Source organism: Idiotropiscis lumnitzeri, chromosome 16 (genome assembly GCF_059441095.1).
Source record: "Idiotropiscis lumnitzeri isolate Australia: NSW breed Sydney's pygmy pipehorse chromosome 16, RoL_Ilum_1.0, whole genome shotgun sequence".
Lineage (NCBI taxonomy): Eukaryota > Metazoa > Chordata > Actinopteri > Syngnathiformes > Syngnathidae > Idiotropiscis > Idiotropiscis lumnitzeri.
The window spans coordinates 17,505,347-17,528,120 of record NC_142406.1 but is presented as its reverse complement, the minus strand read 5'-3'; the positions used below and the strand labels follow the sequence as shown (position 1 = coordinate 17,528,120).

The 22,774-nt window shown below is 48.3% G+C and overlaps 1 protein-coding gene across 1 annotated transcript; it reads right to left on the bottom strand.

Annotated features, from left to right (window-relative positions):
- Positions 1-595: 595 nt before the first annotated feature.
- Positions 596-21,814, bottom strand: sdc3 (syndecan 3). Its single transcript, XM_088318662.1, has 5 exons — positions 21,271-21,814; positions 8,431-8,521; positions 6,163-6,890; positions 4,853-5,054; positions 596-3,428 (listed from the first exon to the last, which is right to left on the bottom strand). Exons 1-5 carry the CDS (start codon positions 21,334-21,336, stop codon positions 3,262-3,264), a joined length of 1,254 nt encoding a protein of 417 aa, XP_088174788.1. The 5' UTR covers positions 21,337-21,814; the 3' UTR covers positions 596-3,261.
- Positions 21,815-22,774: the final 960 nt, after the last annotated feature.

The window sequence follows — 22,774 nt, the reverse complement described above, 5'->3', positions numbered from 1 at the left end:
CCGACGTAGCTGCTAATTGCAACGCAAATATCACAGTAAGCCGATTCAACGCCCGTCTTGTCACACTGATTTCCTAATGAGGCGATGAGTTATATGTAGCTCCACAATCGGGCGCCAGGTGTCGTGCTTACGACAACCCGCTCCCATACATTTCTGTAACATTGTTCCAAAAATAAAAATCAACAGTGTCCTGACACATACTTGAAGTGATGTCACATATCTGACTAAATGTGCAGAGAAAATAGACAAAAATATGATCAGTTATGAGACACGTGGACACCAGGCCCACGGAAAGTGAACATGGGCAAAAAATATTGGAACAAATGGAAATTAAAATATTTAGTAAGTTAGTAGATGTGTACAAAATGTTTTCATTTGACAAAGGTATTGGGACAAGTGGCTTTCATAAGTACAGAAAGTGAAAATGGCCCAAACTATCAAGACGTGCAAATACAAATGGGAAAAAGCGTTGGAAAAATTGGGCGTCGCGCCTTCTGGAGTCAGAAATGGAAAAGAAACTGAGACGGCAGCGAAATGGGCATTATTTCGCTGCATGGGGTCTCTGCGGAAATAAAAAGACAAGCGAGCGACAAAGTTGGTGTTTTTTTAACCAATCAGGTCTTTTATTTGGAACAGAGGCAGATTAGTGACAGGGCGACAGTGACGCACGCGGAGGGTCGGCCCTCACGCACACTCACGCAGCCAAATGACTCAAAGAACTCAGCCTTAAAAAAATGCAAATGTATAAAAAACAGGAATGGGAGAACAGCAATAACGGAGAAGTCGTGTCACTTCCGTCGGCCTCGCACACGCACACACACACGCACACACGCGCACGCACACACTCGCGCGCGCGCGCACGCTTTGAGACAGAGTCACTTTAGAAAATACAACACGTTAACATGATTGCTGCTTGTACGGAAGTGTTGACGGACACGCTCGCCATATGCGTGTGCGAGTGTGAGAGACGTCCAGTTGTGAGCAAGCAAACACGCGCACGCACACGCACGCGCACAATCGGTGCACGCTCTATTCAACTGTGAAATATCCAGGTGAAACACGCACACGTAGTTGCAAGTGGCGGGTTCAAATGAGGCGCTCTCACACACTCGTATCACGTGGAGATGAGTTGAGATGTTCATTTCGCTTACACGCAAATATAAACCTCTCATTCATGTCACTCTCACACATTGTTTTTTCTTCGTCACCCGCAAACAGCTCTCATGTTCTTATTTTTCTCTCGCCAACACATTTAATACAGACCCAAACATAAATTGTACTCTCGCGCCTTGTTTTCTCTCACCAGTGTCACCCAACTCCCTCACTCCCACACACACTTGTCTCCCTCAATCACACATCCCCCACAGATCTCTCTCACTCTTGGGACAAAAAAATTCTCACACACACACACAAACCTCATTTTACTCACACATTTCTCTCAAATAGTTCTCTCCCAGCCACAAATCTCACACAGACAAATGTAAAACAATCCTCTCACACAATTCTTTTCGCTAACACACACACCCACGCACCCCCACCCCCACGCACTCACACACGCACACGCACTCGCATCAACAAACCACAGTGAACGAAGTGTCACCTGTCTGTGGAAGAGCGTGAGAACTGCTAAAGGAGGTTAATACACAGTCAACCACCTCACAGACTCTAAGATAGTTTGGACTCCCATGCATGATTTTTTTTTTTTTTTTTTATCTACAGTACTGAGTATAAGAAGCTACGAGCCCAGTCGCACTGGCGTGGTTACAATCTCTTCGACAGAGGCCGCGAGCACCCAAACCCTAAACTGCCCCACCTCTTCCTCCTCTCCAGGTAAATGAAAGTCATGCAAATGTGATGGCAAGGGTGGCACAGGTGCAAAACCGAGCGGTGACTTATGGCTGAAACTAATTGATTAAAAAAAATAATAAATAAAAAAATTTTAAAACGGTCCGATGGAGAGCTGTAGAGCTGTGGCCGTGTGATTTATCGATAGTATTGCATTACACGCCCGTGTAGGTGTGTGAGTGTGTGTGTGTGTGTTAAATGTCGGGACAGGAAGTAGAAAACAAAACAAATGTATTGGGGCACTTGAAACGAGAGGAAGTAAATTGGAAGAGGTCAACATAATGTAGTAAATATTGACAAAAGTTTAGGGATACGTCCACTGCACTTAAAGTAAGTGAAAATGGACAAAAAATATTGGACAAGTAAATGAAAATAGAAGAAAACATTTGAACCAGAAGTGAGAATTGACTAAATAAGTTGCGTGAGTTTGTGTCTGTGCGTGTGAGGAGAGCACAGCTCAGCTTAAGTGATGACAGATAAATAAAAAAATATTGAAAAAGAAAAAAAAAAGCTCATGCAGATGATTAATGATGCCAGAAAAGGAAAATGCTATTTACATATAAACTTCTTGTTGTTTTAAACAGCTAAATACACATCCTCTTTATCAATACAGCATTGTTATTATTATTATTATTAGAATTATTCAACCATCCAGCCCAAAACATTGATGGATATATTATGGATTATTACTATCAGTCACTAGTCTTTGTACAGCAACGAGAGGGCCGGATGTGCCGCGTTCTGATTGGTCGAGTACTGAGCGAGTGGTCACAGCCACCTGTGTGTGTGTGTGTGTTTGCGTGTGTGGGTGCGCGTGTGCGGGGGTGTGTGTGTGTGTGTGTGTGTGTGTGTGTGTGTGTGCGCGTGTAGAAGGACGGAAGGCACCAACAAGACCTTTCCTTTCGACCTCAGGCTCTGTGCGACCAATCAGATTCTCTGATGTTTTTGGCAAGGATTTTTCGTACCCTGGCTACTCTCGCCTCTAACTTTTGGCCTTTATGCTAAAAACGCCAAGGTACCTTTCTTTTTTCTCCTTTAGACGCCGTCACACATAAATGTGTTTCGTGTTTTTCTTACAAAATAATTATATCACATACAGAACAAGAGAATATCAATAACAACGTTAAAAAAAAAAAAATTCAAATTTTTTAAACAATATTTTTCCTTTGTTTTTTTTTTTTGTCCCCTTTTTTCCACACTTTCATTGACAAGAAAGTTCCAAGTCCGCAAAAAAAGGCGCGCTCGTGGTTGGCAGATGAGAGGAAGAGAGAGAAGTGGTGGTGGGGGGGGGGGTACAGGGAGGAGGGGGGTGGGGTGGGTAGGGGGGTATGGGGGTTGGTAGTGTTAGAAAGCAATGCGGAGGCAGCGGAGATTTGGCGTCACCGTGGTGCCCGTGGCGGAGGCGGCAGTTGTGCGTTACGCGTAAAACTCCTCCTGCTTGTCCGGCTTCTGGTAGGTGACGGTGGCCTGCTTGGGCTCCTCCAGCGTGTAGCTGCCCTCGTCCTTCTTCTTCATGCGGTACACCAACAGCATGACCAGGAAGGCGGCAAACAGGGCACCCACCACGCCGCCGACGATGACCGCTGACCAAAAACAGACAACGAGACAAAGGGCGCGGGCATTTCAGTCGGAAACAATCATCTGACTTTGGGAACTCATTCCATTTGTCCCCCCAAAAAGAGGAAAGTATTAAGACAGGAAGTCGATATGGAATATTTTTGTCAATTGGCATTTCTTGACCAAATACTTCAGTCCATTTTCACTTTTTGTCCCAATACTTTTGTCCATTTTTTTTTGCTTCCAATCTCAATACATTTGTTTATTTAGGAAGTGAAAATAGCCAAAAAATTTGACAGGTGGTGAAAACGAACAGTGAGTGAAATGGCACAGAAATGTTGGCACAGGAAGTGAAAATGACAAAAATGTGACACAGATGTAATCGCTTCCACTTGACTTGACTGCATGTGAGATGCTAACATGTGCTCATTTAATGGCTCGGAAACGACATTAAACTAATTAGTTCCGAAAAACAGAAAAGACTGTCTGGAACCTTTGGCTCTGCTCAGCACGTGGGTGGTGTTTGTGCCAAGATGGCCATGATGCTGTGCACCAACTGGGACTTCAAGCATGCCCTCATTTAAAAAAAAAAATAAAAATAAATAAATAAAAATGAAAAGAAAAAGTGCAGACAATAGAAGATTTGTCAACGAGGGCAAACGGCAGCACGTTTGCCCTCATGTTACAACCACAGGATGGGAGGACTGCTATGCTTTGCATTCCTAACACACACAATGACACAAATGCACGCACGCACGCACGTGCGCGGTCTAGTCTAGCCTAAAGTCTGCTTCCTCCTGCTCTTTACCAGTGACCAGGAAATCAGCAAAAACCACAGCCAGCAGTCCACCAATCAGAATGGCTGGAAGAGACAGAGAGGTCAGACCAGTTGGATGCTCCGTCGCCACCTTGCGACAAAACCTCTTTGGGGTTGTGGGGGGGGGGAACGTTTCGCAAAGCCGAGCGAACCAGGTAGGGAGTGGAAATGGGAGTTCTAAGCCGCGTACCCATCGAGCGCTCCACTTCAGTTCAGTTTGGAATGAGTGTCACTGTTCTTTCGATTGAATTCGATTACGTAACTAATCATTATTAGCCGGACAATGCGAAATGACATTTTGTGGGCAATCGTGTCATTTTGCTGCCATGCTCTGCCCACACGCGAGAGCAAAATATTGAATTCTTTTCAATTTAGCATCAAATATTTGTCGAGTGCACGTGGTCGCAACATGGCAGCCAAGTGATGAAAACTCAAAGACAATGTGGCTTCTTTCACCTTTTTTGAGAGACGCGTCTATCTCGAATTTCACATGAAATTGGCTTCAGAGGGGGTACATTTTCAAAAAAGAGAACTGAAAGCCAACGGCCCGGCTTGATGGAAATGTTTTTTCGGGTTCCGGGTAGTCAACGGGGACGGACGGCGGTTTCAAAGCCAAGCAGAGATGACACCAACCTATCAAGACTTCCTTCCGTTCCAGGATGTTCTTCTGCGGGAGCTGCGCGGCCGAGCTGCCGCCGTCCAGCGTGTTGCCAACCAGATCCGGATCCTCCGGCGCCAGGCCGCGGCCAAGTTCGTTGCGCTGGTCATCACGGATCTCAAAGTCCCCACTGGGCCCCACGGCGGCCAGCTCGTTGTTGCCGTCGTCCGCACGTGCCTGCAGACAACAATCTGACTTGAAGGCCTGATTGCGAGGAACACAAACTTCCACTGACAACAACGAGGCGCTCTGTGTTCTGATCGGTGGAAAATGGATACAAATATACAGATGGGTCTGTAAATTGTTAAAATAGGTTGTTGGAAAATTTGTGGATCGTTTGAGGATTGACCGAGGGGGAAAAAAAAAAGCGGGGACTCATATCTGAAGGATGCTCGCAGCTTTAATGTGGTTTGTAGCGACTCCAAATCGATTAAGAACACGACAGGACGGTGTTGAAAGTCACTTTTTAAATACAACTGCTGCAAATACAAAGTTGCCACCGTGGGGGTGTGTGTGTGTGTGTGTGTTTGTGTGTGTGCGTGTGTGTGTGCGCGCATTTTTCGGCCACGACAACCTCGCACAGCTGCCGGATTTTGGAAATGACAGAGGCACGTACACATGAAACCAAACCCTGAAATATAAATTTGAGGTCTTCCGGGAGCGGCCCACGACTGAATTAGCTCAACTTGCTCGAAGGAAAATTGCGCTCTTTTATTCACTGTCTCTCTGACTTTTTTAGAGTGCCGTCTGTTAAGATTTAAAGTCTAAAACTATGTTAGATAGCTCACTTTTTTTTCTCCTTTCTTCAACTGGGCTAAAAAGTGCCGACTAAGCACTCAGCTGTTCGACATCCACCAAACTAAAGATGGGAAGAGTTGGAAGATGCAAGCATCTTCACATGGTGACTAAATACAATCTGGATCAAATTTAGACGACACTTGGTTTGACTTCTGGAGTTTGCATGCATTTGTTTTCAGTTACAAATACTTTTAATTATAATTTGGGGTGGACTTGGAGTTCCTACCAATCAAACCTTTCGAGGTCTCACGTGAGCATTTCAAGACCCCCAGCAAAACGAGCGCGTCCACTGAGGGCACAAACAAAAGTCAGGACCCCCCTCCCCAACCTGGAGACGGAGGGAGCCGACTGGGTGCACCCCAACTTGCACATTTTAAAAAATAATAATAAAATAATTTAAAAAAAACTGAAAACAATTTTAAGAATTGTGGTGGCAGTAATTATGAAGATGAAACAATGTCAATGTTTTTTTTTTTTTTGGTCTCACCTGCGTGGTTGTTGGCGGTGGTGGGCGTGTGCTTCTCTCTGTGGGCGCCGTCAGCGTGGTGGTTGCCGCAGGGACCCTCGGCCTGAAGGGCAACCCGGTCGTGAGGGTGGTGGTGGGCGGCGGGGCGGCGGCGGTGGTGGCGTCCACGTCCGAGGCGGGGTCGAGCGACGTGGCTTCCGGTGACAGGTACACGTCCTCTTCTTCCTCAGTGGGCGCCACGGCTGTCACCGTGGCGATGGGAACTGAGGATTTGGGAGCGGCGGTGGTCTGTGCGTCAGCGGCGGCCCTTATGCGCTCCAACTCTCGCTCTCTCTCCCGCTCTCGTTGGCGTTCTCGCTCCCGTTCCCTTTCGCGCTCTCTTTCCCTCTCCCGCTCCCGTTGGCGCTCCATTTCTCGAACTCGCTCCCGCTCGCGTTCGCGCTCTCGCTCCCTCTCCTGCTGCTTCTCCTTCTCCAACTCCAGTTCCCAGAACGCACCGCTCTCGCCGTCGGTTTCTGTCGGAAGGAGCGCGTTGGCCCCGGCGATGGTGGTGGCGGTGCCGACGGCGGTGCCGACGGCGGTCGTCGCCGCGACCGTCATGGCGACAGCGACGTCGGGCTCGGCGCTGGGCTCGGCTGCAGGAGCGGCGGAGGGCGCCGAGCTGGTGGCCTGCGTGGTGGACAGAGAAATGGGATCTTCTGTCGTGAAGGAGACGGACATCGACGTTGGCCTGACACTGATGTCGGGAACTGGGGAAAAATAAAAAGAGACAGATTTGAATGGAACTTTACTGAAAAGGAAAGCAAGACATCGAGAGTTGCCTTCCAATCTAACATTATTGAAAAAGCACAATGTCAATTTTGAATGGAGCTTGACTGAAACGGCAGTTTTGTTCTTTTTCTACAACATTTTTAATCAAAAATGGAGGAGAGACGAAAACAACACGCAAGCTGATGTTATTTTGCGCCGTCAGAATCCACCGTGACAGTTTCCCGCGATGACTGAGGCGCGAAGTGCAACTGCGGCAAAGCGACGATGTCGAGTCCAACGAAAAGGCGCTTTTGAGTATTAAAGAAATGACGAGAGGAGATTAATTTTGCCAGCGTGGCTTTCATCGCTTGAAAGAGGAGCAAATTGAATGTGGGCTCAAAAAGGCATGCGGCCAGGAGAGGATATTACAAAATGGACTCCAACAATGAAGCCCCTGTCAAAAACCAAGACGAGTCGCCGCCGTCGGGTTGATCCGTATTTAAAACCCGGAGAGTTAAAGCAATTTTCCACCGCCGCCGCTCGCATTACCTCCGCCAAAGGAGTTCTGTTTTTAGTCGAGTGCCTTTCCATTTTCTGGCGAACAGACGACGCAAAAACTACTAAGCCGCTTATGTGGAGGAATCTCGTATGAACATTTTATTCATCAAATTTCAAAGCTGAATGCTGGAAGTGTTCGGTCAGAACATAAACATTGCCAAGTTGCACGCGCAGGATTTTGAACTTTTCATCGCTACTGCCACCTGCGGTCTAAAAATGAAATTGCACGCTCCTTTCTTGGTGCGCATGGAGAAGGGTGAGCGCGGCTTGCGGCGACCTCGACGCTCACGGGCTTTGATGAGCGGAAGTTTGTTGTGGTCAAAGTCACAAAATGGAGTCGCAGGTAAATCGTATTGTTGGAAAATAGAGTTTAAATGAAGATTTGATTATTAACGTTAATGTATGCGTGTGTGGGGGGGAGGGGTCTCGGGCATGCTCGAGGTTGGTCTTGACGCAGTTTTGAAACGTATCTTGGGTTACGTTTATGTAAGCGAGCACCACAGGACCGGAGTCCAACATTAGTGAGAGCATTTGGGACGGATTTATCATGGTTAAAAATAAAACGAGTTTCTTTTCAGTCAGCGTACGATGAGCGTCCCATGCGAGGAGCGCAAATCACAACATCAGGCCCAATTACAGCAATGCGCTTTAGACTAAGCGGCTAATTCCTACACATGCCAGACAAATGCCAACATGGGCTGTGCCAGATAGGTGCGCGATGGGCTAATCGGCGTGGACTTTAATCTGATTAAAGCAAATAAGGTCTTGGGAGGGTGGTCGTGTTTGCCGTCGTTGTGTATTGAACGCATTTCAGGAGGCGTGTTTGGAGGCTGTTGCGGGGGGGGGGGGTGCTTAGCGCAGGTCTAGAGGGTCAGCAGATTGAAAGGCAGCAGCTGGCGGTGGACACACACAAAGTCACTCACACACACACACACACGCACGCACCCCCGCACACGCACACGCACACGCACACGCACTTACACCCTGAGCCGGATCCCGAGTAGAGGTCCTCATCATCGTAGAAGTCGTCGGCCGTCGACCCTTCGGCATCGACGGGCGACCACGTCTGTCCCTGTTTGAGAGAAAGCAAGAAAATTGGATTGAATGTTACCCACTTGCTCTCAACAGGACTCGAGATGGCGGCCGGGTAACATCTGGTTCTCGGAGAAGCTCGCTTAATGAAAGCCTCCAACGGCAGGACATCAAAGCCGCAGGGAGCTACAGTACGTCGGTGCCAGAGGTGGCTAACTTTTCAAGTCAAATGCTAATTTTTGTTTTTTGTTTGTTTTTTCAATAAAATCAAAGACAAAACGAAAAAGGATCGCAGAAAACTGATGTTGACACTAATAGCTCAGCGTTCACAAATGTACAAAACGAGCAAATTGTTTGCAGTGAATCTAAATTTGAACAAAACTCGTCCCTGTTGTCCGAGCACAACAGGGAAGCGTACACAAAGTCAGGATGGGTTAAAAAAAAAGTTTTTTTTGTTTGCTGGTGATGCACTGCAGTCTTGTCACTTAAAATGGCCTAATTTACACACAAACTTTGCGGGTAGTTTATCTGCTAATTAGCTGCAAAAGAAAAAAAAAGGCTTTGCGTTTAGCTAGAGGTGCTGGAAAACTCAATCGTATGTGACCAAAGCGCCCTTTTTTTTTTTTATCTCGCCGGCAAATCTAAATCTCTTCCTGTGGGGGTGTGGGAAGCGGGGTGGGGTGGGGGGGGGCATCTTGCAGGGGTTGGCAGGGGCCGCCCCAGCTAGCTTGTGTGATGCTAATTGTGCAAATATAAGAGCAGAAGAAGCTCCTCAGCGGCCGCCACTTCCAGACGCAGGAAACCCGATGCCTTTAAAAGCCAATAAAGTCATAATGGACGCTGGAAACCCGAGCGGCCTCGCACTGCAGCACATCTCGGCAAACTGCGTCTGAGAGGTGGAAACAAGTGCGTGTGCAGGAGTGGAAGTGAGTCCCAGACATGTGCTGGATGCTCATTTGGGCCCACAAAATGCAGCAGTAGGGGAATGTACTCATTTTTCAAAAGACATTTCGCACGTACTTTTAATCAAGAAAAATCGCACCATATTGTATAAGAAGACAATAAAAGATTGTAAGGAAATAAACCAGTTACATAAAGTGGAATTACTGTACATACTGTTGTCGTATTTGTGTGTTGAAGGTGTGTCCTAAATGCTGTGCGTGCGTGTTTGCCATCCAAGGATTACACCATGAAGGCCGTTGCTATGGGCAACCTTTCCCTTTCACAGAGAATGCCGTCGTTTTCGGGGGTGAGTTGCAGGGCGGGGCCAAAGTCACGCGCGCGCACACACACACACATTTTTTTTCGCCCGCCTTATCTGGACTCAGTGTGGCCACTTTTTTTAAATACACGTTTAGCACATACGGCGGCTGAGAGTCTCTATTTTCAGCATTGGTTGCAGACTGTGTTTAAACGTGGGTATGCCCACACACACACACACACACACACACACTTAAAAGCACGATGCCATCACACTGTGTTCCAGCATGTTCAATTTCTGAACTGATCTTGTGGCGTAAATTCAAAGTGTGCGTCACTGCACGTGCGTTACAGTGGCTCTAATGACAGCTTTGGATTGTGGTGTGCGTGTGTGTCGGCAGGGCTATTTGTGTGTGTGTGTGTTTTTTTTTTTGTTTTTTATCCCCCAAAGTGATCCGAGCTGAGTGGGACCAACCAGTGCTGCATTTTGCCGGGCTATAAACGGCCCCACGCCGCATAGCTAACCGAACGCAACGAGGCGCCACCAGCTCTTCCACACCGCACCGATAAAACCCAAAGAGGGGGCGGGGGGTGGCTTTGTAATCATCTGTGCCGCCCTGGATTTTGCTACCGCCGCCACCGCTCACAAAAAAAAGAAAAAGACAACGTGGCCAGCCTGCTTTTTGGCAGCGTGTGAACCTGTGCCATCGAAAGACTTGGAGCCAGTTTTCCCAGGGACATTAAAAGAAAGAAAGAAGAAAACTAGCCTCTCACTGGACACTTAATTAGGTACACCCAAAATTCATAAACGCGCAACGTCAGCAGAAGTGGGTGGTAACGAGTCATGCATCATCCACGTGGAAAGTGTTGAAAATGTTCCTAAGAAAAATCGAGGTCGTCCATGTCGAGGTGGTGGCCCCTCCCCAAAACTTTGCCCCCATGTTTAGCAAACAATTAATGTCACCTGCTGTTGACAAGTTCGTCCACAACAACAAGCCCAAAACAACTTGTTGCATTCCCTTTCCTGTCAACAAATTTGTCAGGTAAACAATATCGTTTGCCAACCAAACGATTGCAGCCCATCCTCAAGTTTTGATCGAGAACTCAAACTTGAACTTTGTTCTCTCTGCCCAAGAACAGAAAAAGTCGTCATCAAGCTGCGGAAAACCAAAGCAAAACAAAAGCAGGCAAATCGCTTTGGCTGGAGCGTGAAGGCGGTCTGCGGCGGCCTCGGGCGCGCCATCCGGCTCAGGTGCGTCCTGTGAGGCGTTGGCGATGCAATCTGGAGCGGCACGACCTTTTACACAAACGTGAGCGGCTTTTCACACCTCAGCGGCGCCACTTCGGCAAACGGCACGCATCCGACTCGTGACTCAATTGGTTCCATTTCTGAGCAGGAGAACAAAAAAAAAAATTGCTGAACCACCAAGACCGCCTGACAATTATCCACGTTTGTTTCTCTTACCTAACAACTGAAGTTTTCCTTTTGACAACATGATATACAACTGAATGACGTCTCTTTGAAGGGCGGACGCCTTGAAAACGCACAATTTCCCAAATTGACCTCAATAGTTGCTTCAAATGAAATTGTCAGAACCCGTTTGTGATAAACACGCCCACCAAATTTCTGGTCATTAAGTTGCGCCACCTTCAGGGACTCAATTTCTATCAAATACCAAATTTAGGCGCTCCAACGGCAAAAAGTTTTTGGCAGCAAGGGAAATCTCTCCGTTTGACAATTTATTTGACTTGACAACAATAACGGAGAATTCTGATGACCCCAAGCAGGTCATGAAAAGTTGACACGGTGTTGAGGTGGCACATTTCTAATATGGCCGCCCACGCATCGTAAAAAGCTCGCCGATTCACGCCGACCGCTGCGTCGGCTCTTCTTCACCAAACGGAACGTTAGTGCCGGAGTAGGAACGGGCCAGCGGATCCTCCCGAGAAAACAAACGCCGCCTGTTTATTGTCGGGAGCGCTCCCGTCTCTCGGCAGTAAATCCCTGAACCAATCAGAGGTGACCTCCACTCTGCCTCCATCTTTGGCTTTTTCACGCTCCGTCTCATTGCTTCGCTAACTGGTGAGGCGGTCTGGACGGCGGCCAGCCTGAGCTTGCGCACTTCCATTCAGGCAGGGTGGAGGGAGGGAGCGGGTGTGTGTGCGTGTGCGTGTGCGTGTGCGTGTGTGTGTGCGTGTACGTGTAGGTTAGCAGGCGATAGCCTTGTTAAGACACCTGGCATCTTCAGCGGAGATTAGCACAAATATCCTCGCCGCGCTGCTTGCACATACACTCTTGGTCTCACATACGCACGCACGCCAAGGAAAATGTCTAACTTCCACATGAGGCGTTTACGGAACCTCAGCTTGATAACGTTGTCCTGCACGTATGTTTGTCGTCTTTGTGACTCGCGTCGTGCCCAAATTAGACGCAATCTTTTGGTGTCCTGTTTAACGATTCCCTCAGTATACGTCTGAGCCATATGGGAATTTTCCCGCCAAGAAAAAAGTTAGCGGGTCGCTAAAATGACATGATCCTTTCCCCGTTCTCATCGCTAGCCTCAGACGAGCGTCAACTTTACTGACGCGTCTTATCTTGCGGTAGTTAATTAAAATGCTCGTTAAGTGGATCACGCCGACACCGACGCGTTTAACTTCCAAATATTCAAATTGAAAACCCGCCTCAGCTCTTCGGCTCGTTGGCTTTGATCTACGTTTCAAACTCGGGATGACGTAAGAGATGGGAGAATCTTCGAAACACGATTTTAGGAATTTTAAGACAACACACGCCTCAAACATGGCAGCCGCAAAGCACTCAGGCACGCAGGACACATTTTTTTTTGTCCTAATAAATAAAACGTTGAGTTTAGGGTCCAAAGCGCAATCAGTTGTTCAGCCCTGAAGGATGTTAGCGTGTTAGCTTGTTAGCTTGTAGCATGTTTGAACGAGCAGCTGCATAATGAAGCGGTTGGGTGGGGCGAGAAGGGGGGGGTGGGGGGGGTCACATGGCTGTCTAGTGACGCATCAGATGGCTCGGATGCGCCTTTTGGAATGGAGCTGCGAGACCACCACACACACACACACACGCAAACACTAATTCATAGATCCAATCGCGCTATGGCCTGACATTGAGATGTGATAGTTGGGGGTCGTGCACAGACAGAGAGATGCCCGTAGCAGCCAGCTGTTACGCTAATCTGACAATCCAACGGGATTACGTTTACGTGCGCAGAATGTCATCGCTTCAGAAGAATGCAAAAGCATTCAAACTTTACAGTGAAAATGGCACCAATTTGCTTGTTGACCTCGATTAGACAGACAGCGTAGACACAAGCAAAGCGTGTGCGCACACACACACACACACACACACACACACACGCACGCACGCCCACAGCAGGCCTCCCTGCATGAATCGTCTTCCATTATGGATGACCTTATGAAACATGTATCTTCACGTGCAAAGGCGTGTGTTTGTGTGTGTGTATGACAAAAATGAAGCCGCTGTGTGTGCGTAGATGCATTCCGCGGTCATCTACACATTCAGTAAATTAGGGACATTTTAATACGAGACTTGATCTACCGTGCACTTTTTGGTCTAAAGTGTTTGTGTGCTTTGAGATTCCAACACGACTGCCGCTCCCACACTGCATAATGCTCCGTTTTGTGCTTTGGAGTGTGGGCGTCTAGCAGGGAGTGCCAGTGTGTGCGTCCGCGTGTGTGTATTGATGTGTGATTGTGGAAAAATGCTGCAGTTAGCGCTGCGTGCTAGCTTGTGCATCAATGGTAAAGCTGAACACAGAAAAAATGTGTTATTGTGTGTTATTGTGTGTGCGTGTGCGTGTGCGGTGTGGTTCGTGCCAGCACCAGCGGGAGGGCGTGGCGCCTGTTCGAGCAACTTTCCTGACGTTTCTAAGGAACTTTTCAAAGGGGGCTCAGAAATGCGTCTGCTCCCCCTGCGGACCCTTCATGCCTTTGTGTTCTGGTTGAGGGGGGCGGTCAGATGCCGGAGGCGCTCCCGAACAGGGTAATCAATGCTTTCTCCGCCGAGCTAAATCGAAAATGCGAAGGAGGAAGCCGAATGGCGTTGAGTCGGCGTGTGAGTCACAAGGCGGCGTGTGCGCAAGTGCTGGTGTAATTACAGATTGTGCAATTACGCTGATGACTGTCATGCGCCTTTGCGGGGCGGAGGAAGGAGGGTGGATGATGAAGAAGACAAGAAAGATGGGGGCGGGGGGGATGAGGACAACCAGGACAAAAATGAAAAGATGAACTAAGAAGACCATGAAGAATAAGAAGATCAAAGATGAAGACGAAGGACAAAAGGACAAGAAGAGAAACACAAAGATGAAAAAACAATCAAAGAAAAAGAACGAAAATGAAAATAAGAACAAGAAGGGACAAAGTGGAAAAATCCAATCAACTCATTAAATCTGGAATGCGTGCGCGTAAACAACACAGGTGGCAAACAAATTGCTCCTGCGGGGCTCAGTCACGACCAGATGACCTCGCCACGGTCCCGGGTTCGTTTGCGTTGGCGGACGAGCCTCCCGCGAGGCCGTAGATCCTGCCCGCATCTTTTCCCATTTCTGCGCGGCGACATGAAAACACTTTTTTACCACTCGCAACGAAGCAAACAAGCTAACGTCGACTGAGAGCAACTCTTGGCTTCTTTCATTTTCTCTAAACGCCGGCAACTTTATCGGCCACGACTTTCTTCACGCATCGTTTTGGCTAAAACATAAAAGTTGACTGTCACTTTGGTACTTCCGAAGCGTTATCATCACTTTTTTCTTTCAACACACGGAGAAAATCGGTTTTCGTTTTTCTTTTTAACCGCACTTGAGACATTGATGAGTTCTCAAATTTCCCCATTGTGGGACTAATAAAGGACATCTTTATCTTTATTTGCCACCGGCACAAACGGCAACGAGCGCCTGAGCGAGCGTTGGCACGCTAGCGGGCGACGGGATAACGTACGTGTTGTGAACGCATTTGGTCCCCGCGGCTCGTGGCTTCTCGTCTAATGCCGTCCGCGTCGTTGCCCGCGACCATTCCGTCTTGGCCGTCTCGAGCATCTTTACAAGTGCTCGCTAACCACGTCGCCATCCATCTCCCGTTCATTCGCTGCCTTCGTCAGCAATCGCGGCCCACCTTGTCGTATTTGAGGAGGAGAAGTCGCGGACCAGCAAGAAGACAAAGACGACACAAAAAAGAAGACGAGGATGAAGATAAAATGAAAGATCAGAAAGAAAATGGAGTATTTGCGGACATGACGGAAAAGAAAAGGACAACCAAGACGATAAGAAGCGGAAGAAGTCACGAACAAAGACAACAAAGACGGAAACAAGAAGAATCATTTTATTTGGGGCCCGAAAAAATATGATTTGTTTGGCTTGATGAGGAAGAAAAATTCTGATAACCGACGAATCAGCTGATTTGTTAGTAAAAATGGCGACGTACACACTGCAGGCCATGAACCCAATTCAGATTTTTTTGGGGGGTTAAATCCGATCTTATGTACTTGTTCACATTGCAAAAATCATGACAACTTCGAACGTGAATGGAGCACGTGAATAAATTTTAAAAAAAGTCATTCGACATGCTCAGGCTCATTTTGTTATCTCATGACGACAGAAGCGAGACGGGAGGAGGTCAAAATGTTTTGAGGATATGAGGTGATTTTATTTCATGGAGAAAATCTGCCAATTTTTTTTGGTTTGAATGTCATTATCGTTGTCTTGTGTTATGTATTAAATGAGTTAAAAAAAGAATGAAAAAAAATGAGCTAACATATCGTTTTAAGAACACAAACGTCGGATCGATTAATCAATCGTTCTGTAGATTTCATCGCTTTTAGAGAAGTCATCGCCGTCCCGCAATATGGATATTTTTGCTCCCGGTTATGCCGCCAAAATGATACGAGTGAGTCTCAGACCTTCAAAGAAAATGCTAAAAAGGCAAAAGAAGACAAGATGAAGATGATGAAGACGACAAGGCCAGAGTCAAAGAAGAAGACCGAAGCTCAGAAACAGACGAAGACAAACAGGGAACGATGACGAGGACAAAGCCAAAGCTTCCGCGTGCCACGACGTCCTCCTCTCATGCGGCCTCGCGCCACGATTGCGTCTGACCTCAATCCCCTTTCATTCTCTTCAAATCCATCTCTGCTGCGGATCTAATCGGCCGGCTCGCACCTTGAGCCGCCAACGCGCCGGCTAATCGCTTCCGCGGGAAACCCGGCAACCGAATCCATCACCAAAGCCGCTTTGGCGCCAACCCAAGTATTGCGCAATCATGACAGTGCGAGCTCGTCATCTATGGCGCTAGGCTAACGTGGCTAAACAACAACACGACGAGCCATTTAGCTTCCTCAAGCAGCCGTGACGACGCAATGATGAAGACGAGCAAGGCAGATAATCACTCGACGACAATTGCGATTTGTTAATGATGCTCATTCATTTGCAAATTGCGTGCATTTATAAAGACACCTCCTGCCCCGCCTACCCCTGGCGCCTTATCGTTTAAACGGCGGCAGGTAGCTAACCTTGTCGTCGCACCTCCGCTTCATCCTGACCACAGAACAATCTGGCACGCGCACGCACAAAATCACTCTTGTACTTTCACCCAAGCACTCAATTTTAGGATCACACACAGACACACTTGTACCAAAAATCATTTTGATTCACACACACACACACACACACCGTATGCATCACAAGCGCACATACACACACACTCACTCGGACTTACGTCTACGTCTACAATACACTGGAGCACACGCATGCTCGTGTCAGTCAGCCTTTGAGGGCCGCCTCTCTCCGGGCCTCAGATTACAGCTAATCCACAACTGTTGGAATGAAAGATTAGGCAATAATGAATCACCTGCTGTGTGTGTGTGTGCGCGGGGGTGCGGGCGTGCGTGTGTGTCAGAGGAAGAAAGGTCTGTTGGGAAAGACAACGTGCTGCAAGCGGCGAGAAACATTGGCAAACTTGTCAAAAGCGCACACGCACGCTCCGGCAGCTCATTAACTTGTTCGCCCTGCAGATCCCTTTGAAAAGGCCTTTCAAGCAGCAGAGTTCAAAGGTCAAACGCAAGAGCGTATACAGCGCACGCACACACAGTGGGCGGCCGGTGTGTCAATGTCTGCGTTTAATTGGATCAATGCTCGTCCCTCGTGGCCAGCCAATAATGGCGAAGACGTGAGTAACGTGGGAAGCCTGCCGTTACCAACTTCCTGTTTAGGGAGGGGCGGGGCTACTGGTGGCGCCGTGGGGGTGGATGTCAAGACGTGAATGGATGAATGAGAGGAGGAATAAAGATGACAGAACGACTGGCAGGAGGGATGAAGGCAGCAGACGGATGGATGATGGACGCTTGGTAGAGCGCAGATGGATGAATGGATGAAGGAGTGGATGGATGAATGACAGATGTTGAAAGTGGTGGGAGGAAGGAAGATGAAGAGATGATGGGTTGGATGCAAGGACGGACGGACGCGTGAAAAGAAAAGATGGATGCCGAGGACACGTTTCGGCAGAGAGCTTGTGACCTGGTTCACTCCTCTGTCTGCTGAATAATTCAAACACATGCAGTCACATGTCTCACCCCCCCCCCCCACAAACACACCCCCCCTTGTGTGTGTGTTAGAATAATATTTAGAGGTTATGATACATTTGCCATGACGCAGCTTTATTTCAATATATGGTGCGCATGACATGCTGCAAATTAGTGGAGTGGACTATGCTTGAGTGGAGGTACAGGAGGACACCTCGACTGCAGGGAAGTGTCTGCAATTGGCAGGGCGGTGGCACTTCTTCAGAAGTGAGGATGAAGTAAACAACATCGTGAGGAGCCTGATAGTAGAAGTTGGCATCCAAGTCTGAAGCAAGCAACATCGTGCTGGGTCCTGATAAAAGATGTTGACGTCAAAGTCAGCTGCGACCCACGACGGCACGCCAATGATAAACCGGACTAAACCAGCTTTTGAGAAGACGAACTGTACCACCCTTGAGTGTAATCTGATTCCTCGATGTTATAAAAGGGAATGTGTGAAAAACATCGAGGAACAGAAGGGAGATGAAGTTGCCAAATAAACTTTATTAACCTTTCTGTCTCCACTTGAGCTGCGTGTCTCTTTCCTTTCAGCTATGAATCCTATATGTCAAATTGGCGACCCTGACAGTGTGTGTGTGTTTCCTGAACGTTGGCAAGCAAACACACGCATCGGAATAAAAGTGCCACTGAGGAAGTACACACTTGACTTCCTGCGTCCGTCCTGTAACCCGGTGACCCAAAAAGAACGCACAAACACACTTTAGAAATGCAACACAAACACACTGTGCGGAAACGTGGCAACAAAAATCCCCGTCAGCCTTGAGAAACACGACTGCAGTTGCGCAACTTCGACAATTTGAAAACCGTCAGAAACGAGAATCGATTCATAGATGAGCACGTTTGTCACAATCGAATTAGTTCAAGTCATGAATGTCGCAAAACGACAACACAAAAAGCAAAGCCTCAATTAGTCCGTTTTGGTGTCAGAAGTGGGAAACATTCACGGATAACCACAAGAACTCTGTGAGAAACCATTAGATCCCGTTCAGTACTCGGTGCCAATTTCATTCTGGGATGCGCCGCACGTCTGCATAATGGCCGCCTGACGGCAAAACGGGGAGTCGTCGTCATCCGGCCAACAAAAACAATGAGCGCGACCCCGTGCGGCTGCTGCAATTGATGTCGGGGGGCCAGTCGGGCCGGACAGAACAGAAAATCGTGTCGAAACGACGAAAAGCGAGCTGGTCCGGAGCGCCGTGACAGAGGTGGTTGCCATGACAACGCAGAGCAGGTAGCAAGGCTCGCTCATCCCCCCCGGAGACGAGTGGTGGAAGCCCCCCACCCGGGCCACCCCTCCTTCGCGCCACCACACTTCCGGTCTTGGTGGGGACACACCCTCTCATCGCCGCGCTTGCCATTAACTTAACCCCTTCTTTATCCTTCCTTCCACCCCCTCATTATCTCCTCTCTCCCTTTTTCCACTCCTCCTCCTTCCTTCCGCCGCCTCCATTTTCCATCTTAGCCCGTCTCTGGAGAATATGTGTGTGTGTGCGTTGTGCTTCCCAATTACTGCAGGGCGGACGTGCATGTGTGTTTGGTACAAGTGGCATTTCTCCGCCCGTTTTGACCAGCTCGGAAAAAAAAAACCATTCCAAACACTCAGTGTTTCTAACCAACATGTTGAAAGAAAAGCATTAATAAAATGTCCGCAAAGATCAAACCTTGGCGACTTTGGGTGTTAAACTAGCCAAGCAAATTATTTCCATCCATGCTTATGTTGTTTATGCTTCATTAGAATTCAGAAGGGAAAAAAAAAATCTGAACATAAAATGTCTTCCTGGTCGATTCGCAATTTTGAGAAACTCCACAACAGCAAACGCCACTGAAAGCTTTCTTTCTTTCTTCACCCACGTTGACCTCGAGTCCTCGGCAGGCCCGGATATGAACTTGCGCTCCCTTTCATTTCCTGCGTTCCGAGGAAAATGCGCCCACCCGAACCTTCACAGGCACACCTGAAATACCTCTGGACCCCCTCCCTCGGGGGCTTTTCTACCTAAATGTGTAATGTGTGTGTGATGGCACTTTTCTACACCCCCCACCCCCCACCCGCTTCCTGCGTCAAATTGCCTCGCGCATTCCACACTCGGCCTCCATCTCGCCTTGCTCAAGCTGCTCGGGATCTTTGCCGCCCCTTCTCGCTTTCGCGACCGCACTATGGGGGGCTTTGTCTGCCAACGTCTTGGAGGGGAGAGGTGTGGTGGGGTGGGCAGTGGGGGCTCTGGTGTGGCACATGGGCCACAGATTCATTGGGATTAGCCGAGGGAACTCGACGCCTCGAAGGAGACGGCCAGGACAAGTTGTTGGCATCGGGAGAGCCCCGGCTTTTTTTTTTTTTTTTAGCCAGGGGTGTGGGGTGGACACACACTGACAGATGGGCAATCGGGTCACTCCGGAAGAAAACACAAACGGGCATGCATGCACGCACAGGCCAACCTTGGGACACAACAGATGTCTGTGGGAAAATCATGCAAAACACAGCCGGGTGGACATGATAGCGCAAGTTGCGATAACAGGAAGTAGACAGAAATACATTACACACACACACACACACACACACTTCTCTTGAACACACATTCCTCTCACATTCAAAGCACTCTCACAACAAACAGCTCACAGGAGTATTTCTTATATCGCGTACACCCACCAATCTCACACACTCGATACAAAAACCTCACACACACTTAACTTCCTCCCGCACTCACATTCACCTACCTCACAGGTACATCGGCTTTCGCAAGTAGATTTACCTCTTACCGGCGCAATTCTCTCATTTGTAGACATGCTAATACACTTAGCATTCTCTCATACACACACGCACATCTCACGCCCATCTCATTCAGAAAATAAAACACACATCCTTTTCGCCGACTGTTTACATGCGTGTCTGTGCACGCTTCAACATCCACACCTGTCTTCTGTCCGCACACACGAGCGGCAGATTAGTTCAAGTTCCGGCCAGCGAGCGCGTGCCAGCGAGCGCTACGCAAACGACTGACCCAGTCCTAATCGTGACTAGTGTGAGTTTGCGTGTGCACGTGCATGGGTGACTGTTGAGGAGTCGTGTCAAAATCTTTTAGCACTTAAAAGAAAAAAATGCACTCATGTGCACGCGCACACACACAGACACACACATGCACAGAAATCCCTTTGATAATTCATGCTGCTGACATATTTTAAGAGGCTACGCAATATCATGTTCAGAGACATCATTGCTAAGTTTGCATAGCAAATCGTTAATTAACGTCAACATTTTAAGGACTTTTCTTTGGCTGTTTGCGGCTAAAAGTAGGACCATAACACGTTGGATATGTGCCTTTAAGAGGCGTGGCCTAGTGAGGGCCAGATGTTGCTCCTTGTGAGTGTTCTCATTTCAGAAGTCCATTTCAGTGGCTGGCCATGACGTCACACACGCAAGTCCCTTCAAATGTCTTCCATTTTTGCGCTTCGCCTTCGTTTCTCGCAACCATTTTCGGTCTTCGCTGCCTCCTCGTCCTCCTCCTCGCACTCCGAAGAGAAATCCGTCTCCATCGGCAACGGAAGACGTGGGCGTGTTTTGACGGTGGTCCCGTTTTTCGGGAGGGGCTGGGAGAGGAGATGTCGGGGTCCCGATGACATCATCCGGCCACTTCCACGCGTGTAATAAAATGTGGCCGCGTCCCTACCCGCCCCCTTCTCCCGAATTAACGCCAAAATGCGTGACAAAGACGCCCCAAAACGCACAGCTCGTAATCAAGCGCAATTAGAGATGAGAGGAGTCCCTAATTGCGCGCGCACACACCGACACAGGTGTGATATCATATGTAGGTCGAGTGCAGGATTTCCTCGTGGATCTCATCACTCCTGTCTCATTAATGACGCATGCGCACAGGCACAGGACAGCTTAAGTAGATGTGGCCGTACGCGTGCACACAAAGGATTCAACATGGTGGGGTGAGGTAGGAAGGTAGGTGGGGTGCTCAATCGGTCGGTCGACTTACCGCGGCGACAGGAGCCCACGGCACAGCGGCCAGCAGCAGCAGCAGCAACCCGGGCAGCAGCCTCATGCTCGCTAGCGGGGTACGCGGCCACGACCTCCCGGTGGCTGGTAGCCGCCGCTGCCTCCTTCGAGGGGGGCGGTGAGGGTCGTCGAAGGCGTCCAAGGGTCCAAGTTGGAGAGCGCGCCGCCGGCCGACGTTTTACAATCCACACAACAAAAGAAAAGAAGCCGGAGCAGGAAGGAGAAGGTCCCCCTCTAGTTCTTCTCGAGTTCCAGGCCGCCTCGCCTCGCCGCTCCTCTCCGCTCGTTCCCGATAGACTTACTGGCTCGTCTCGCCTCCCCCCGGCTCTCTTTCTCTCTCTCTCGCTATCTCCTCCCCCCTCGCCGCTAAGCAGGCAGGATGTTCCGTATGGAGACGCCGCCTGGAACCGCGAGACGGGCGGGGGGAGGGTGGAGGGGTAGGCGGGGGGTGACGCGGGAGAGGGTTGCCCCCTGCAGCTCGAGCAGGTACCCGCAGCGGAAGTGGAGGCCTTCCCGCGTTTTTTTGGTTTGTTTGTTTTTTTAGAGGGGACGCGACACACCTCAGTCGTTGCGACCCCTTCCCCGCTCTGATGGCCGTCAGGTGTGTCGAACGCACCATCCACTACGTCAGATTCAATTTTCATGGTCGCCTAGCAACCGAACAGGTGCTCAACACATACGCGCGCGCGCGCACGCACACACACACACAGGCGGCCAAAGGTTTTTAAAAATAGCCCCACATTGAATTTTAATTCAGTGGATATCGCACTTAACTCGCGCCTGTTCATTATTCATTTCGTCATTTCACGACACTGAGGTTACTCTTATTTCTTTCTATCGTTCTTCCATGACCTTACGTTGCTTTTTACGAGATTCACCTTGAGCACGTGTCGAGCTAAATCTAATTCTAGTTTATGTTCACTCGTGGAGAAAACGAAACATTTGTTTCGAGTCCACTTTGATGGAAGAAAAATACATGTTTTATGAAAGTAAAAGTAGAAGAAACAACTTTCTTTTCCTCCACTTTGGATTAAGTGTGATATAGAAACATTCGTGTAGTGATTACGAAATGAACTCAAGCTTTCCCTGTTTAATATTTTGGTTTCAAAGGAACAATCTCCAGCAAAATCAACAGTTTTTCTTTGAAAAAAAGTTATGTGTATGTTCATTGACGAAAAGATATTTTATCAGTTTTTGTCCATTTATGTCTCCAAAGTGAGAAAAAGTACTCCAAAAAAACATGAGTAGATTGACTACAAATACTATCTACACCTTTTAGTCCTCGGAATGTATATTTTCTAGCAAACTTGTTCATTTAAATCCCAAAATATAGGTCAGAGCTTGTAGAAATGCCCACACTAGATCCATTTTTGTCACTAAAAACGCCACAAAAAAAACAATCCCAAATCCACATGTTTTGTTTGATGGAACATTTGCCAATGAAATATTCACTTGGCATAAAAATGTACAAAGCAAGCAACAAA

Excerpts from the sequence above, each read along its gene's own strand:
- sdc3 (XM_088318662.1), bottom strand. The coding sequence starts at position 21,336 with ATGAGGCTGCTGCCCGGGTTGCTGCTGCTGCTGCTGGCCGCTGTGCCG. Across the intron at positions 8,522-21,270 it reads CGTGGGCTCCTGTCGCCGCG|GGACAGACGTGGTCGCCCGT; the intron begins GTAAGTCGACCG and ends TCTCTCAAACAG. Across the intron at positions 6,891-8,430 it reads CTCGGGATCCGGCTCAGGGT|TTCCCGACATCAGTGTCAGG; the intron begins GTAAGTGCGTGT and ends ATTTTTCCCCAG.